This window comes from Apiospora hydei, assembly GCF_038363865.1.
Source record: "Apiospora hydei strain CBS 114990 chromosome Unknown utg000009l_segment0_segment0, whole genome shotgun sequence".
Taxonomy (NCBI): Eukaryota; Fungi; Ascomycota; class Sordariomycetes; order Amphisphaeriales; family Apiosporaceae; genus Apiospora; species Apiospora hydei.
In genome coordinates, this window is record NW_027117368.1 from 6615966 (window position 1) to 6630539 (window position 14574).

Sequence of the window (14574 nt, forward strand, 5' to 3'; positions counted from 1 at the left end):
GTGGGCAGTGGGCAGGTTCAACAAAGAAAACGGAGCGACTTTCACTGGGGAAAGTAAACAAATGTGTCGATAGATTGCAGCATCAAGATGCATATTCAAGCCAAGCAACAAGCTGGAGCCGTCGCACTGCGTGAAGCTGCCAGCACCACCCCTGTATGGATCTTCGGGACTGCATTGGAGCACTAACAGGCCATCCCCACGAGGTTTCTCTAGAAGATTACCCTAAGGATACTAGTCCGAGTGAATGCTTCAATGCCGGGGTTGAGAATGTGTCCCCGAGCTGCCGAAAAGGCAATCTGCTGCTGTAACCTGGAGGGAGCTTTTTAACACAGATAAAGACCATGTGTATGGCTCCTGTTCTTGTTTTGTCCAGGATTTGAATTCTATGTATAGGGGACCGGCCCCAAAACCGTTGGCGACCAAGCCAACGACCCAGAAGGCGGACGGCGAGCACGGTGCTGTTGGGATAAAGAGCCACTTTGAAACATGGGCCAAAGCGGGCAGTACTCCAGCATGAATCGTGTCTTTGTGGAAGTCGATCCACCCACACGCACACAGACACAATTACGACAACGGCAGAACGGGTGGGAAGAAGTCCCCGACTGCGTCGAGCGTCAGCTCCGGGCACCTGTTGTCAATGCTCATATAGCTTATTGCTCCTGCGAAGCGATGCATGACGCTTGAAAGTCCTATGGGTTCTGCAAATGTAACATATATATGCAGTCTGCAATACATGCCAACTGGTAGGTAGATATTGATATTGGCAGAAGCTGCCGTGGAACAGTTCTCGAGCTTGGCAACGCTATCGGGCATGCTCGTTTGTAATGAGTGCCTGCCCCCTTCCACGTTGATGGTAGGTAGATTTGTCGGTGTGGCGTGCGTACCTGCTTTTAGGGGAGGTGGTGTGTGGCAGGCATTGGGATGGATGCAGGCACTTGTACCACCTCGGTACATTTGACCTACCTACTTCCTAACATCCATTAGGCTAATCCATCCCATCGTGCCCTGGAGACGAATAGAAATACGACCCTGACAGCGTCCTGGAGAGTTCCTACAGAAGTTCCTAGAGTTCGTCTGCTTGAGGATTGGGTGCGGCGACGGCGGCAGTAACACAACATCGGATAAGTGCCATCTCAAAACAGCAGCATGACTATCAAAGCCACGGCGCTTCTCTTCATGTGCCTAGGCGCTGCTGAAGAGTCGGAACTCCTGGCCGCTACCGTGCTACTGTACGGCTAGCAGCTGGGCCATACCGCCTGTGTTGAACCCTGGGTTTTGGCAAGCAACAAGCACCCAAAAAGATGGGTTTCTAACCCCGCCCGCGACTTAATTAGTGCTGGTTAGAAAAGGCCACCGTCTCTTTGTCGTGCCCCCCAACCACCATCCTGTGTCTCCCGCCTCGAAAACGTGCCTGGCTTCCTTCGACCGCCGTGAAAAGCACCAGGCGGTCTAGATATCGTCCTCGGCAAATAAACAAAGGCCGCTCCGCCAGCAAGGTACGTTACACATGGCATGTCCTCCCTTTCTCCCCCAAATAACCGTCGTCTATGGCAATTCGACGATGTGGGTTGTTGTGGCCCGAGGGGGAGGTCGCCAGCGATGCCTTAGCTAATAGGGAGCCCATAGCAGGAGTATTATTTACCTGCCGGCCACCTCAGCTTCATGCATGCACACGGTGCATCTGCGTACACATAGGTATTGGTATTGGCGGTGTTTAGGCGTGTGTGAAAGCTGCAGATATTCCCTGTCCCGGTCAGCTCAGCCGGCCGTCGTTCGTACCGTGAGAGATGGGAGGTTCGAGTTTGTTGTCATCTTGTAGGTAGAGCCAGAGCCGGCATGTAATCGATCACTTCTTCTTCAAATGATACATAACAAGCCATCCAGGAGTTTCCGATTTGATTCAGCGGCCAGCCCCCCAGGCGAAGCTAACAAATAACATGATAACGTACCAGCCTCATACTTAACAGCACATATGCGGCATACCACACACGCATACGGCCCAACGACAGCCCACATAATTGCCGACCTCCTATTCCAGCCGGCCAGTTAGGTAGGTAGGTATGTATTTTCAAGCTCTGAGACGGGCTCAGCAACATACATACATGTATGCAGGTACTTAGCTACCTCACTTTGCCGGTTCGCTGCCGCACATGAATGAGGGTTCGTTTGGGAGCTTGGGTGTGTTGTTGTTGTTGGATTGCAGGCCGAGCGCTCTGGCATACAGCACAGCTTGTCGACCTGTTACCATGTATTCCATTGATTGATCTCACATCCCACCCCCCATGTCCCATGTACACATGCAGGCTCGGAAGATGACAGCTAAACCACTGCGCCAATGCTGCACTAAAACCCAATCCAGTAGTAGCACTTGGGGGTCGAGTCAATGATGTTTGAAGCACAACAACTCCAACAGTAGCAGCTCTTGTCAGTGTACTGTATAGACAAGTACTCGTGGTGTACAGAATCGACCTAGTTAGAGCAAATGCAATCCATCCACGGGCGGACCCTTTTTCGCTCCCAGGAGCAAGCCCCTGTCAGGGATTAAGGATCCCTATCCCATCCCAAGTGATTGCTTGCTCCAGCTGCTCCTTATCCCCAATTTCTGGCATAGCGCTTCCTATCTACAATAACTCGCTGTGAACGCCTGCATCGACGCAAGCCTACCTGCCTACCTCTCCAACTTTTTTTCTCAAGAGGGCGAAAAGGAGACAGCAACGCGTATTTGTTGTCGAGGCCGAAGCATCACCCACTATTCCCAAAGTCGAGAGCATCCCACACGACGGCTTCTCTCTTCTCTCTTCCTCTCCCTCTCTCTCCCACCTCACCCCCACCCCCACTGCCCTGCTTTCTATCGGACAGCAGCTGTAGACGCAGCTTCGTTTCACCATAGTACATAGTTTGCGTGTTCTTTCCGGGTTGTCTCTCCAACCGAAATCCCTAATCTCAAAAACCCACGCGAATGTCTTCTACTCTGGCTGCTGCTGCTGCTGCTTAACGACTGGCACCGTCCCCTCGGCCCGCTTTCCTCTCAATTGACGCGACACGATTTCACGACGACCATTCGTTATCCACGCCCTACCGGCTTGCCGACCCTTTTTCTACCTAATCCAGCCAGCAACCGACACAATTCGCCGGCCTAATGTCGTCTAATTTCGATGTCGGGACACGAGCCTGGCAACCCGATGCCACCGAGGGCTGGGTGGCATCCGAGGTGGTCAGCAAGCAAGTCGACGGCGGCAAGGTGACACTGGTGTTCAAGCTTGAAAATGAAGAGGTGCGTACCAGTTCGCAAAAACACGGCCACAAAACCGTCTTCCACCAAGGCAACGAGAGAACGAGACTGACCCGCATGTGGCCCGGCAGGAGAAAAAATCGAGCTCTCGGTCGAGGGCTTAGAGAGCGGCAATGACCCGTTATTACCGCCGTTGATGAATCCTGCGATGCTTGAAGCCAGTGATGACCTTACGAACTTGTCCCATCTCAACGAACCCGCCGGTATGCTCCCCCTCCCAGAACCGGGCACTCTCCAGTACTTCGGCAGAACGCCAAGCTGGGGAACACTGGGCTGGTGCTGACTTTTGGTTTCTCTCCAGTTCTGCAGGCGATTCGGCTCCGATATATACAGAAGGAGATTTATACATACAGTGGTATCGTCCTTATAGCAGCAAACCCCTTCGCGAGGGTAGATTCTCTCTATGTCCCCGGCATGGTGCAGGTCTACGCTGGCAAGCAGAGAGCGACCCAGGCGCCGCATCTGTTTGCCATTGCTGAGGAGGCTTTTTGCGTGAATACACCCGCTCTATGCCCTTCCAAGCCCGTCCGGTCGACTAACGAAGCTGCAGGGACATGTTACGAGACAAGAAGAACCAGACGATTGTGGTCTCCGGAGAATCAGGAGCCGGAAAGACGGTCAGCGCAAAGTACATTATGCGGTATTTCGCTACCAGAGAATCCCCGGACAACCCATCGGGCAAGACGAAGAAGGGTGCCGATTCTATGAGTGAGACAGAGGAGCAAATTCTGGCGACCAACCCTATCATGGAAGCCTTCGGTAACGCCAAAACGACACGAAACGACAACTCGTCCCGATTCGGAAAGTACATTGAGATTATGTTCGATGAGGGCACCAACATCATCGGAGCTAAGATCCGCGTATACCTGCTTGAGCGCTCCAGATTGGTATTCCAGCCCCTGAAGGAAAGGAACTACCACATTTTTTACCAGCTTCTTGCCGGTGCCAGCGACGCCGAGCGAAAGGAGTTCACTTTGCTGCCTGTTGATCAGTACGACTACATGAACCAGGGCAATGCCCCTGTAATCGACGGCGTCGATGACAAGGCTGAGTTTGAGGACACCAAACGGTCTCTCAGCACCATTGGAGTCGATGCTACCCAACAGCAGGGCATCTTCAGGCTCTTGGCCGGTCTGTTGCATCTCGGCAACGTGAAGATCACTGCTTCCCGTAATGACAGTGTTTTGGCACCGACGGAGCCTTCCCTGGAGATTGCCTGTGCGCTTCTCGGAATTGATGCCACCAACTTCGCGAAATGGATTGTGAAGAAGCAGCTCATCACTCGAGGAGAGAAGATTACGTCCAACCTCACGCAACAGCAAGCTGTCGTGGTCCGAGACTCCGTCGCCAAGTACATCTACTCAAGTATGTTCGACTGGCTGGTTGAGATTATCAACTACAGTCTGGCTACGGAAGAAGTGATGAACAGGGTGGTCTCCTTCATTGGTGTGCTTGATATCTACGGTTTCGAACATTTCGCAAAGAACTCGTTCGAACAGTTCTGTATCAACTACGCCAACGAGAAGCTCCAGCAGGAATTCAACGCCCACGTGTTCAAGCTTGAGCAGGAGGAGTACGTCAGGGAACAGATCGACTGGACTTTCATCGACTTTGCGGACAACCAGCCATGTATCGATCTTATCGAGAACAAGATGGGTGTTCTGTCCCTCTTGGACGAAGAGTCGCGTCTTCCCATGGGTTCGGATGAGCAGTTTGTGACCAAGCTGCACAACAACTTCGCCGGCAGCGGTGAGAAGCACAAGTTCTACAAGAAGCCTCGATTCGGAAAGTCCTCCTTCACTGTGTGCCATTACGCTGTGGATGTCACCTACGAGTCTGAAGGCTTCATTGAGAAGAACAGAGATACTGTGCCAGACGAGCACATGGAAGTTCTGCGGGCCAGTAGCAACAAGTTCTTGGGACATGTCCTCCAAGCTGCTGCTTCGGTTCGTGAGAAGGACCTGGCCGCGTCTACGTCGGTTGCTAAGCCGGCTGCCGGTAGAAAGATCGGAGTTGCTGTTAACCGCAAGCCAACTCTTGGTGGTATCTTCCGGTCGTCGCTCATCGAGCTTATGAACACCATCAGCAACACCGATGTGCACTACATTCGTTGCATCAAGCCGAACGAGGGCAAGGAGGCCTGGAAGTTCGAAGGCCCCATGGTCCTCAGTCAGTTGAGGGCTTGTGGTGTCCTCGAGACAGTCCGCATTAGCTGTGCTGGTTACCCGACTCGTTGGACTTACGAAGAATTTGCCCTGCGTTACTACATGTTGGTCCCATCTACTCAATGGACTGCCGAGATCCGCCAAATGGCCAACTCTATCTTGACCAAGGCCTTTGGTGAGACCGTAAAAGGGGCAGGACAAGTACCAACTGGGTCTGACCAAGATCTTCTTCCGTGCTGGTATGCTTGCGTTCATGGAGAACCTGCGAACTGAGCGCCTGAACTCGTGTGCCATCATGATTCAGAAGAACCTGAAGGCCAAGTACTACCGAACCAAATACCTCGAGGCGCGTAGCGCCATAATTCGTTTTCAGGCCTTCACCAGAGCCTACATCACACGCCGGAGAGCCCAAGAGCTCAGAAAAGTCAAAGCTGCCACGTCAATCCAGCGAGTTTGGCGCGGCCAGAAGCAAAGGAAGAAGTACCTTCGCATCCGCAACAACGTCGTCCTCGCTCAAGCAGCGGCCAAGGGCTACCTTCGACGGAAAGAAATCATGGAAACCCGCGTAGGCAATGCGGTCCAGTTGATCCAGCGAGTCTGGCGACGAAGAATGCAAATGCGCGAGTGGAGAGACTACCGCCGCAAGGTGACCCTGATCCAGAGCAGGTGGCGCGGAAGGATGGCCAGAAAGGAGTACAAGCAGGTCCGCGAGGAGGCTCGCGACTTGAAGCAGATCTCCTACAAGCTGGAAAACAAGGTCGTCGAGCTGACGCAGTCCCTCGGAACCATGAAGAAGGAGAACAAGACGCTTGTCAGCCAGGTCGAGAACTACGAGAACCAGATCAAGTCCTGGAAGAACCGTCACACCGCCCTGGAGACCCGAACCAAGGAGCTGCAGGCCGAAGCCAACCAGGCCGGTATTGCCGTCGCCAAGCTGCAAGCCATGGAGGAAGACATGAAGAAGCTGCAGGTGAACTACGACGAGTCCAACTCGAACGTCAAGAGGATGCAAGAGGAAGAGCGCGAGCTGAGGGAGTCTCTGAGGAGCACCAACACCGAGCTGGAGCGGATACGCGAGGAGACGCAGGCCCACGAGAACGAGAAGCAATCGCTCCGCCAGCAGCTCAACGATCTCCAGGACCAGCTCGAGCTGGCCAGACGCGCTGGACCCATCAACGCAGAGCTCGTCAACGGCCACGCCCTCCCCCGCCCGCCAACGGCCTCATCAACCTGGTTTCGTCCAACTCCAAGAAGGCGACGAAGCGACGCAGTGTGGGCGAAGAGCCCCGGGGTATGGATCGGTTCAGTGCCGCCTTCAACCCGCGCCCCGTCTCCATGGCCGTCACTGGCGCTGGTCAGAGACAGTACCAGCCCACCGGGTTCGTTCCTGGTGTCGACAGCATCGAGATGGAATTGGAGAGCCTTCTCGCCGACGAGGATGGTCTGAACGAGGAGGTCACCATTGGCCTCATCCGCAACCTCAAGATCCCCTCGCCCAACAACAACCCTCCGCCTTCGGACAAGGAGGTCCTCTTCCCATCTTATCTTATTAACCTCGTCACTTCGGAGATGTGGAACAACGGCTTTGTCAAGGAGTCTGAGCGCTTCTTGGCCAACGTCATGCAGTCGATCCAGCAGGAGGTGATGCAGCACGACGGCGACGAGGCCATCAACCCCGGCGCCTTCTGGCTGTCCAACGTTCACGAGATGCTCTCTTTCGTCTTCCTTGCCGAGGACTGGTACGAGGCTCAGAAGACGGACAACTACGAGTATGACCGCCTGCTCGAGATCGTCAAGCACGACTTGGAGAGCTTGGAGTTCAACATCTACCACACCTGGATGAAGGTGCTGAAGAAGAAGCTCAGCAAGATGATCATTCCTGCCATTATCGAGTCGCAGTCCCTGCCCGGCTTTGTCACGAATGAAAGTAATAGATTCCTCGGCAAGCTGCTGCAGACGAACTCGCAGCCGGCTTACAGCATGGACAACCTGCTCAGCCTGCTGAACAACGTCTACCGCGCCATGAAGGCCTACTACCTCGAGGACACCATCATCCTCCAGACCGTGACTGAGCTGCTCCGCCTGGTTGGTGTCACGGCCTTCAACGATCTCCTGATGCGCCGCAACTTCTTGTCGTGGAAGCGTGGTCTCCAGATCAACTACAACATCACCCGTATTGAGGAGTGGTGCAAGAGCCACGACATGCCCGAGGGTACTCTTCAGCTCGAGCACTTGATGGTAAGTCTCACGCACCAACAGCTTATAAATTTGACTTCAGCCTACTAACAACGCATTACAGCAAGCGACCAAGCTCCTGCAACTCAAGAAGGCTACGCTGAACGACATCGAGATTATCCAAGACATCTGCTGGATGTAAGTAAAGCCATCTGGACTGTTTTATCGCGCGGTTACTAATCACCCTCTGCAGGCTGTCACCCAACCAGATCCAGAAACTCTTGAACCAGTACCTGGTTGCCGACTACGAGCAGCCTATCAACGGCGAAATCATGAAGGCGGTCGCTTCTCGTGTCACTGAGAAGAGCGACGTCCTCCTTCTGCAGGCTGTCGACATGGACGACTCTGGCCCATACGAGATTGCCGAGCCCCGTGTCATCACGGCATTAGAGACCTACACGCCCTCTTGTAAGTACACTTGGCTGAGAAGCCGAAGCCCTTGTCAGAATAACGAGTTGACTAACATGATGTACTAGGGCTCCAAACCCCGAGACTGAAGCGTCTCGCAGAGATTGTGTCTGCGCAGGCCATTGCCCAGCAGGAGAAGCTGGATGATGAGTACGAAGGCGACGGTGCGCTGACCGAAGACGTCGAGGGCGAGGCCGTTGAAGCATAGGGGCCCGGCACTCGAATCCCGCGTTTCTCAGTACCGCCAGCCATCTCACTACTACTCCCACATTGACTTTGTAGTCATTCAAGGGGACCGTTAACTATTGCATGCACGCGTGTATAAGTAATTCACACGACTGGCTGCAGTAGGGATGGGTTTTTGGGCAGGCATCGCAGTCCGTCTCTCCTTGCAGAGACTGATGATGATGTGTTTACGCAAGCGATGAGATGTCATTTGATGGATATGACGGGGAACTTGAACTAGACCAAGAGACTTGCTCGGATTACAACGGATGGGCGTTATGTTGTCGCTTGATTACGCTCTCATGGGTGGACAGCATAGGTGTGGTTTGATTGGAAGAGAAAAGCAAAGACGAGATAGGGTCGATATCAAAGTAAAGAAAGACGGGCGGAAGAGGAGGAGGATCAAGAAGAAGAGGAAGAAGAAGAAGAGAGAACGATATGTATGTGTATTCAAGAGGACATGTAACATCGGGGAAGGATTGTGGACGTAGACAGACGACTGTACATGAGATTATTGAGTATTGGAGATGATGACAGCGAACACGTCCGGACTTGATGGCCTGGCCGATTGATTGATGTGTGCTCTACATATTTATTGTATTGGCGGCGGCTGCTGCAGCTGCGAGGATTCCAGAGGTGCCACGTGACCCCACTTATTCGAAGAAAGTGTATGGAGTTTTTGACATTTCCAAAATCTTCACTTACAGACGAGTCTAGATCAAAAACTTATCGCAGCTTTACAGTGCAAACAACCCATTGTCTCTCTACTCTGCAGCTTCTCTGTATTGATAATTCCTGTTACACTACCAGCAGCTTCTGCTTGTCAATCTTTTCCTGACTATTTCAACTTACGTTGGTTTCCCAGGGTATTTATCCTGCGCAGGCTCTTCCCTCTCTCACACACACAAACCAGTCAGTCATCCAACAAGTGGGGCGGCAGATCGTTTGCTCCAAGGAGGAAACAGAGAGGAAATAGGAGGTTCCAGGCTAGGACATCAAAAACGAAAGACAACAATGGCTCGCACTCAGCCCAACATCATCGTCACGGGCACGCCCGGCGTCGGCAAGACGACGCATTGCGAGATGCTGGCCGAGCGCACGGGACTGCGCCACGTCTCGATCAACCAGATCGTCAAGGACAAGGGAGTGCCATGAGGGCTGGGATGAGGAGTTTGGGTGCTGGATCGTGGATGAGGATAAGGTAGGCTGTTTTTCTCTTCTCACAGGCTCTGTCTATCCAGCTGTGTGGCTTGATGACTCGGGAGGGAAGGGAGGGTGTTCCTTTCCTCCCTCCTCTTGATTCACCAGCCGAGCTGGAGATGGCAATGAGAACACATAGTGATTTTCCGGCATAATAACTTGAGCTAACCAACTTTGACAGCTACTGGACGCCATGGAGGACGAGGCAAAGGTCGGCGGCTGCATCATAGATTGGCACGCGTGCGACCTGTTCCCCGAGAGCTGGATCGATCTCGTCGTGGTGTTGCGGGTGGACTCAACTACTCTCTATGACCGGTTGGCGGCGCGGTAAGTTTCCTTTTTCTCGCTTGTCTCTCATCTTGACCCCCACACAAGAATAGGGAGAGGGATCCAAGGGAGGACTAGCATGTGCAGGTTGTCTAACACCCCCTTCACTTAGGAAATACCCGGAGGCCAAGCTGCAGGAGAACATTGACTCGGAGATCATGCAGGTCCTGCTCCAAGAGGCGCGCGACTCGTACGACGAGCAGATGGTCGTGGAGCTGCAGAGCAACACGTCCGACGAGATGGACAGCAACGTGGACAGGATCGAGCAGTGGCTCACGCAGTGGAAAAAGGACAACGCCGAGGGTGAGAGTGCTTGAGACGGATGAGTATTCATATCGCACTCTCCTTCTTCTAGGGCGCTCTCTCTTTTAGAATTTATTGCATGAGTTTACGGCGTTACGACATGATTGATCTGTGGGCATAGTTGACAGATGGGTGGGTTTTTACTTTGATTTTCTCGGAAGAATTTGGTAATTCATGAATCTTCCGTGTCCTCAACTTTTTGCTTATTGTGCGATATTCATGTCTCATTTCATTCATCACGTTTCTACTGGCCGTCCTCCTTCATGCCCTCCTCGACCCAAGTTCGCACCTTGTCGAGCGCCCGGAACCGATGCGAGATCTTGTTCTTGGCACTTGGGTCCATCTCCGCGTACCTACAAGTGATACATGTCAGCCAGAAACAAGTAAAAGAAGATAGGAAAGATGAACAGAATAAGGATAACCGTCTCCAGAAAGCCAGCAATTACTTACGTCTCACCCTCGTACTCAAAGATGGGATCCCAGCCGAAGTGGCCGGGCCCCCGCGCCGGCACGATCTTGCCGGGCGTCCGGCCCTGGAACAGGATGGGCTCGTGGTCCGGGCCCTTGGAGAAGGCAAATGTGCAGACGGCCTCGGCCGACTTGTCCTCGTATGCCGCGAGCAGGTTGTTGAGGCCCTCGTGGCCGATGTGCTTCATGAACCATTTGCTGTTGTCTTCTGTCAGCCTTGCATTCTGTTTTTTATTTCTTTCTTCATTTTACATATAGGTGCTCTTTCTTATGATTCTAGTGTGTGTGTGTGTGTGTGTGTGCGTAAAAGAGAGTCAGAGAGCCCAACTTACATGTACACGCCCGGCAGACCGCCCAGCGCGTTGAAGCAGAGGCAGGTATCCTCGACCAGGACGGGCCCGCCGACCTGGCGGGCGGCGACGCGGCACTTTTCGAGCGTGACGTCCTCGATCTCGCCCTGCAGCTCGGGCAGGTCGACGGCCTGGGAGCGGACGACGATGCCGGCCGGCTCCAGGATGGCCTTGACCTCGCGCAGCTTGTTGGCGTTGCCGGTGATGAAGTTGACTTCGGGGGACGAGGCGGCCATGATGGTGATGGATGTACGTAGGTGGTGTTGGGTCACGAAGGTAGATCGCTTATTTGAACAAAAAAAATTCAAAGACTTAGACTTGGTGATGTTGGTTAATGTAGTAGCGGTGTTTTTCAGCTATTCACTGTCTGATATCCAAGATCGATCGGATCGGCTTGCCTCTTTGAAAGTTCCGGTCGGCTCCGCAGATCTAGCTTCAAAATTTGTTGTGGCTACCATGGACTTGCGCGTCCTTCCTTGCTTGATCCTGGCTGTGGCGCAAGTCTATAGACTGGCTGGCCAAGGCAAGCTACTGCCACTGCATTGCCAGGTATGACCAGGTATGACCAGGTATGAAGCTGGTGCAACACATGCACATTTACACACAGCTGAGGAAAAAGAAGGGCGGTCATGAGGAAAATCAATTCGGGCTCGGCTCGACTCTCAAACGGAACGAATGCTGCCAATCACGCTATGCTGCAAATAACAACCCAGAGATCCATCCACCCATTCGCATGCCACCTTCCAAAACATGTGGGCGCCCAGGCAGGACGAGACATCTCTAATAACCTGCGCCATCTATATAATGCGATTTCGTAAAGTCGTCATGCGCCATGCTCCCAATCCTGTCTTCTCCCTTTCTCCCGCGTCTCCCGGGTCATGCGCCGACCTAGTCAGTGACAGCCCGCATGCGTGTTGGCCGGCGGGGGATCAGCCTGAAAAGAGGGAAGGACTCAGGTTAGCATCTACACAGTTGAGGGGCTATGAATTCCACGGAATGGAAAAAGAAAACGAAACAGAAAAGACTAACTTCAAGAGCTCGAACTCGTGGTACTTTTTCAAATACTTGTTCCCACGTCGATAAAGTGATAGCGACTTGTCAGGGGACGTCTTGTGACTCAACGCACGCCCGATCAGCTTCGTGATGCTTTGGGGGTCGCGGAACATAGGGTCGAAGACGAGAAGCTCTGCCGATCCGTTCGATCGCTTTTCTAGCCCGACGATAGTCAAAGAGTGGCCTTGCAGATAGCAGGGTTAGCAATGCTTCAATGAGGTGGCGGAAAGGCCAGTTCGTCGACTTACCGCGATGCTGAAAGTAAATGGGCGGAAGCGAGGTCGTTCGAACTTTTCGTGCCGGGTCGATATCCCCCGCCTCGAAATAGGCTTGCACATGCTCGAGTAATTTCCTTTCCGCGATAATCGGTTGCTGGTCTTTGAATCCCTGAGCTTCGACGCTGTATATGTGTCCAATATTAGTCCATCTGCATCCTAGCCAGCCCAGCTCTCTTGGTCGAACTTACGCCATATCCAGGCTGAGGAACATAGCTTGCGCCTAGCAAGGTGATGTTAGCAACTATTTACTGAATGGACACAACGAACAACAAGTACATACTTCTGGTGTGCCGATATACTTGCGCGTGCCCTTTACGCCGCCCGTCTCGATGCGCCCCTGCGAATTGATGCCAAGATCCCACGCACGCTCTATCCAGTCTTGGATTCTAAAGATACTGGGCAACTTGCCTCGGAAGTGTTCCGCTCCTAGGGGTTTGGTGCCGACAATGTAGGAAGACAGCATTTGAATATTTCGATAGCCACAGAACCCACCTAAACACCGATTAGCTTCGCGTTTCTGCAACAGCATAATGCGTCATGGCATCGATATGGGCAGCTCACCTTCTTTCTTCAGCTTAGAGACATGCTGAACACAAGGGTGGCAGAGATATGCATATTTCGTGGTCGGGTTGCTCTCAAGCAGTTGCTCCAGAACGCCAATCACCCCTACAACTACTGGTCAGCCATCACGGTACAGCCAAGCCTGGTCTGCATGCTGCAGCGGGTGTAAGACGAACCTGTCTCAACCACTTGGCCTTCCTTCTTCAGCAGAGTCACCAGCCAGTCGGGCATCCTGTCCTCATGGGCGTATTTCCCGAGCTCGGCTTTCTGCAAGCGGCGGTTTGTCAGCTCCGGCTTCAGGCGCAAGCTCGCTGTAGGCTTGCCATCATCGGGACCACTTACACCCAGACGCTTCCGCGGTCTCTCTTCCGCGGCTTCGAACTCCGGACTCCGCCTCTTGTGCCCGTTGGCGTCGGGCATCTGCAGGATCTGTTTCCACTGCTGGACGGAGTTGCTCTGCTTACTGCTGCCGTCTCCGTGACGGCTTCGCGTAGACGCAGTGGCAGCCTCCTGCTCTGGATAGGGAGACTGGTATCCATCCCGGTTCACGTGCTGGTACGGAGACCCGCTGGCACTCCGGCTGCTGCTGCCCCCGAGGCCTCCTCGAGGTTGTGCAGCTCGATGTGGTCATCGTACTCGGCCAGCGTGATGACCTCGCCACAGCTTTCGATGGGGCATTCGGCGAACTGCTCCTCCTCCACGCTGTGCTCTATGGAAGACGCAACGTTGTCATCGTTTTTATCATGGTGCTTGATGGCTTCTTGATGCTGGTCCTCATCCACGGCAAATGGAGACTTGCCCTCCGAATGTTGTGTCTCCATGTGCTATATATATGTATGATGTCAGTATAGAGCCTCAAGGTACGAGCCGAACCATGTAGCGTCAAAAGCTTAAGTGTAGTTGTTCTGCGGTGTGTTGGTTTGAACTGACCAGGTATATATCATATTCGTCGGGCGTGTGAAAGCCGCACAGGAACGGGCACTTCAGCGAGTCTGCTGCCATGGCGGGACGGTCTCCTGGTTCCAGGGGACGAGACAGCAAACAAAGGACCCCGGGAAGAGGGTGGGAACGAGGCGCAGGAGGATCGACGCGTTGTCGCTGCCAGGGCAGGCTCTAGCAAAAACTCAAAGTTGGGCAGCGCGCAGCCCTCCCCTCCGCCGTACAAATGCAGAGCGTGGAAATCGGCGTGGGGAAGTTTACGATTCAATAGGCAGGCACGGTAGCAGCAATGATGGAGCCAGGCAATATGATCCTCCTCTTTCCTGCCCTCTTTCCCCTTTAACTCTGCTTCCAGAATACACACGGGTGACTGCGCAGGCGGGTAGGATGACGATGGTTCATCTGACTGCTGGGTATGCGTGGTTAGGCTAGGGGTGGCTTGCTTTAGGTGGGCTTTAGGTTAGCTTTTGGGGGAGTAGGCAGAGTAAAATCCGAGAACCCGAAAAGCCGGGAAATCAGGGTATCAGGGTATCAAGGTATCAGGGTCCTCCAAGGTTTCGGGAAATTTTTAGAGTAGGCAACGGCTCAATAGGTTGGCAGCGTGTGGTGCGATGTTACTCTTATTGCAGGCAATCATCATCCATCATCATGCGCAACCCGTTTGACATGTCTGGGAGGGACAAAGAGGGTGATGGGTTGAGTACTGTACGCGGGTGAGGCTGACAGAGAGAGTCCCATAGTGTCTGTCTGCACGTTGGGACGGACGGAGT

The 14574-nt window shown here is 53.4% G+C and overlaps 4 protein-coding genes across 4 annotated transcripts; 2 read left to right on the forward strand and 2 right to left on the reverse strand.

Moving 5' to 3' along the window:
- Positions 1 to 3139: 3139 nt before the first annotated feature.
- On the forward strand, positions 3140 to 8308 carry PG997_013886 (myosin head (motor domain) domain-containing protein; the record flags this gene model as incomplete). The annotated part of the gene is made up of 9 exons (XM_066818200.1): positions 3140 to 3284; positions 3364 to 3495; positions 3594 to 3756; positions 3843 to 5640; positions 5681 to 6643; positions 6709 to 7695; positions 7757 to 7830; positions 7886 to 8100; positions 8169 to 8308. 9 exons carry the CDS (start codon positions 3140 to 3142, stop codon positions 8306 to 8308), a joined length of 4617 nt encoding a protein of 1538 aa, XP_066663892.1.
- Positions 8309 to 9339: 1031 nt separating this feature from the next.
- PG997_013887 (adenylate kinase HBR1) lies at positions 9340 to 10169 on the forward strand (the record flags this gene model as incomplete). Its single annotated transcript, XM_066818201.1, has 3 exons — positions 9340 to 9471; positions 9707 to 9852; positions 9965 to 10169. The coding sequence occupies 3 exons, from the start codon at positions 9340 to 9342 to the stop codon at positions 10167 to 10169; spliced, it is 483 nt and encodes a 160-aa protein (XP_066663893.1).
- Positions 10170 to 10399: 230 nt separating this feature from the next.
- Positions 10400 to 11209, reverse strand: PG997_013888 (inosine triphosphate pyrophosphatase; the record flags this gene model as incomplete). Its single annotated transcript, XM_066818202.1, has 3 exons — positions 10400 to 10508; positions 10606 to 10839; positions 10956 to 11209. 3 exons carry the CDS (start codon positions 11207 to 11209, stop codon positions 10400 to 10402), a joined length of 597 nt encoding a protein of 198 aa, XP_066663894.1.
- Positions 11210 to 11953: 744 nt separating this feature from the next.
- Positions 11954 to 13867, reverse strand: PG997_013889 (uncharacterized protein; the record flags this gene model as incomplete). Its single annotated transcript, XM_066818203.1, has 8 exons — positions 11954 to 12210; positions 12275 to 12426; positions 12493 to 12524; positions 12585 to 12796; positions 12866 to 12970; positions 13042 to 13393; positions 13441 to 13689; positions 13796 to 13867. The coding sequence occupies 8 exons, from the start codon at positions 13865 to 13867 to the stop codon at positions 11954 to 11956; spliced, it is 1431 nt and encodes a 476-aa protein (XP_066663895.1).
- Positions 13868 to 14574: the final 707 nt, after the last annotated feature.